The following is a 3,445-nucleotide window of genomic DNA, read 5'->3' as shown; positions in this document are numbered from 1 at the left end:
TTCAGACTCCACCCACTTTAACCCCACCCCTTTGACCCCACCCACCTTAACTCCACCCCTTCAGACCCCTCCCACTTTAACCCCACCCCTTCAGACCCCACCCACCTTAACCCCACCCCTTCAGACCCCACCTGCTTTAACCCCACCCCTTCAGACCCCGCCCACTTTAACCCCACCCCTTCAGACCACACCCGCTTAAGCCACACCCCTAAAGCCCCACCCATTTCACCCCACCCTCTTAAGCCCCACCCACTTTAACTCCAGCCCCCTCCATTTGACCCCGCCCCTTTTACCTCAGGCTCCGCCCACTCCTCGCTGTCCCCACCCTCCAGGGGGCGGAGCTGAGCCAGGGCGGTGACGCAATGGGGGTGGAGGGGCGGGTCCCAACAGCGCAGGGCCTGATGGGAAAGGGGCGGAGCTTAAGGTTTGGTTAAGGGGTGGGGCTAAGCAGGCAGGGCTTAGAGGGGCGGGGCTTAAGGGGAAGGGGAGTGGCTTATTCAGGATATGGAAATGTGGGTGGGGCTTATCTAGAAGTGGGTGTGGTTCAGGAAGGGGAGTGGCTGAGCTGGAAGTGGGCGTGGCTTGGCACAAAGGGTGGGGTTCAAAGGGGGTGTGGCTTTATCAAAGGAGAGTGACAAAATTAAAGGAGTGTGGCTTAACTGGGAGAGGGCGTGGCTTAGCACAAAGCGGGCGTGGTTTAACACAAAGGAGTGGTTTATAACAAAGTGAGCGTGGTTTATCACGAAGTGGGAGTGGCTTAGGGCAAAGTGGGAGTGGCTTAGCACACAGTTGAGTTGTTCATCACAAAGTGGGAGTGGCTTATCACAAAGCGCGTGGTTTATCACAAAGTGGGTGTGGTTTATCGCAAAGAGGGTGTGGTTTAATGCAAAGAGGGAGTGGTTTATCGCAAAGTGGGAGTGGCTTATCACAAAGGGCGTGGTTTATCACAAATTGGGCGTGGTTTATCGCAAAGAGGGTGTGGTTTATCACAAAGTGGGAGTGGTTTATCACAAAGTGAGCGTGGTTTATCACAAAGTGGGCGTGGTTTATCACAAAGAGGGTGTGGTTTATCACAAAGTGGGAGTGGTTTAGCACAAAGTGGGAGTGGTTTATCACAAAGAAGGCATGTTTTACCACAAAGTGGGAGTGGCTTATCATAAAGAGGGTGTGGTTTATCACAAAGTGGCAGTGGTTTATCACAAAGCGGGGGCGGTTTACGACGAAGTGGGCGTGTCCCGCGCCAAGGGGGCGTGTCCCACCTGGAAGAGGTTCTGCAGCACCTCCCCCTGGAGCCGGGGGTGCCGCAGCGCCGCCCCCAGCAGCGCCAGCACCACCCCGGCGTGACCCCGGGCCAGCGGCTCCTGCAGGGCGGGGCCCAGCTCCGACAGCACCTCCCTCACCTGCGGGGACACGCCCACCACCCTTAGACACGCCCACCGCCCTTTGACACGCCCACAGAACCCTCACAGCCAATCAGGAAGTCGCTCCCGGTCACATAATCCCTTTAAGCCCCACCCCTTGGGGTTTTGGTGCGTTTAAGCCCCTCCCACCACACTGCTGGCCAATAGGAATGTCCTTCTAAGCCACACCCCCTCTAAGCTCCTCCTCTTTCAAACCCCACCCCTTCAAGCCCCTCCCACCACATTTCTGGCCAATAGAAAGCTCACCCTGAGCCACACCCTCTCTTAGCTCCACCTCTTTACCATTCAAGCAACTCCCCCCCTCCTCCCAGCCAATCAAATTCTCCCCTTTCATCCCCACCCCCTTAAGCCCCTCCCACTTATCTTTCTGCCCCTCCCACCACTGTCCCAACCAACGACATTCTCCCTTTAAGCCACGCCCATTCCACGTACCCAATTAAACCCCACCCATCCCTAATTAACATTTTAAAGCCCCACCCCCTCCACCCATACTTAGCCACGCCCATCACCCTCCCAACCAATGAGAACCTCAGTTTAGGCCTTGCCTCTTTAAGCCCCACCCCCATTTCCCAGCCAATCAATCCATTTGGACCCATTTAGGCCCCGCCCACTTCAGACCCCTCCCCCTTTAAGCCCCACCCCCAAAGAATAACGGAGCTAAGCCCCGCCTACCACATCCTCGGGGGCGTGGTCCAGGAGGCGCTGCAGGCCGTGATTGGCCACTCGGTGGGAGGCCACGCCCCTCAGGTGACCCTGCAGGTGACCCCGGAAGAGCTCGCGGAGCCCCGGGGGGTCCAGGACCGTCATGGCCGCCTCCAGGAGGCGGGACCGGGCGGGGTCCTGCAGTGACGTCAGCAGAGGGCTGGGCCAATCAGAGGAAAGGGATCAGTGGAAGCAGCCAATCAGGAAAAAGGGATCCAGAGAAGCGGCCAATCAGAGAATAGGAGTTGTAGGCCACAGCCAATGAGGGAAAGGGGACCTACAGGAGCAGCCAATTAGAGAACAGGGGTCAGGGACAGCGACCAATCAGAGAAAAGGGATTTCAAGCAGCAGCCAATCAGAGAAATGGGATCCAGAACAGCGACCAACTGGAAAAAAAGGATTCCGAACAACAGCCAATCAGAGGACAGGAGCTGATGGGCGCAGCCAATCAGGGAAAGGGGATTCGGAGCAGCGGCCAATCAGAGAACAAGGATCAAGGACAGCGACCAATCAGCGAAACGGGATTGGGAAAACCGGCCAATTAGAGAAAAGGGATCCTGAAGAACGGCCAATCAAAGAAGACGTATCACAAACAGCGGCCAATCAAGGCACAGCACCCACGGGGAACAGCCAATCAGGGAAAGGGGATCCAGAGGAGCGGCCAATCACAGAATGGCAACCGTGGCTCCGCCCAAATTTGGGGAGAGATCTCCCAATCACATGAAGGGGCGTGGCCAACGAGGGGAGGGGCTTCCAATCAGGAAACGGGGCCTGGGAGCGCCCAGCCAATCAGAAAACAGCAGCAGGAACCCCCAGCCAATCAGCACTCACCTCTGGTCGTGGGCGGGGCTGTCCTGGCTGAGGCAGCCAATCAGGGCGCTGCAGAGGCGGGCGCAGGAAGGCGATTGGCTGCGGTGCAGGGCAGACAGCGCCCCCTGCAGGCAGAGGCTGGCGCAGGCCGGGCTCAGCAGGGCTGGGGGGAAATTTGGGGATTTTTGGGAAATTTGGGGATTTTGGGGGGAAATTCTGAAATTTGGGGGAAATTTGGGGATTTTGGAAGAAAGTTTGGGAATTTTAGGGGGATTTTAGGGGGAAATTTGGGATTTTTGGGGGAAATTTGGGGAGAAATTCGGAAATTTGGGGGAAATGTGTGAGATTTTAGGGGAAAATTTGGGAGATTTTAGTGGGAAATTTGGGGGTTTTAAGGAAAAATTTGGGGAAATTTGGGAATTTTGGGAGATTTTAGGGGGAAATTTGGGGATTTTAGGATGTTTGGGGATTTTGGGAGATTTTATGGGAAAATTTGAGAATTTTGGGGAAAA

The 3,445-nt window shown here is 56.0% G+C and overlaps 1 protein-coding gene across 1 annotated transcript; it reads right to left on the bottom strand.

Annotated features, from left to right (window-relative positions):
- Positions 1-293: 293 nt before the first annotated feature.
- Positions 294-3,105, bottom strand: NOP9 (NOP9 nucleolar protein; the record flags this gene model as incomplete). The annotated part of the gene is made up of 4 exons (XM_041427793.1): positions 2,955-3,105; positions 2,094-2,283; positions 1,260-1,400; positions 294-398 (listed from the first exon to the last, which is right to left on the bottom strand). Coding segments are annotated over exons 2-4 (381 nt in total), but the record flags the coding sequence as incomplete, so codon positions are not given.
- Between the last annotated feature and the right edge of the window lie 340 nt (positions 3,106-3,445).

The sequence above is a fragment of the Onychostruthus taczanowskii genome, unplaced genomic scaffold (genome assembly GCF_017590055.1).
Source record: "Onychostruthus taczanowskii isolate IOZ18803 unplaced genomic scaffold, ASM1759005v1 scaffold1199, whole genome shotgun sequence".
NCBI classification, from domain to species: Eukaryota; Metazoa; Chordata; class Aves; order Passeriformes; family Passeridae; genus Onychostruthus; species Onychostruthus taczanowskii.
This window is presented reverse-complemented; position numbering and strand designations above follow the sequence as displayed.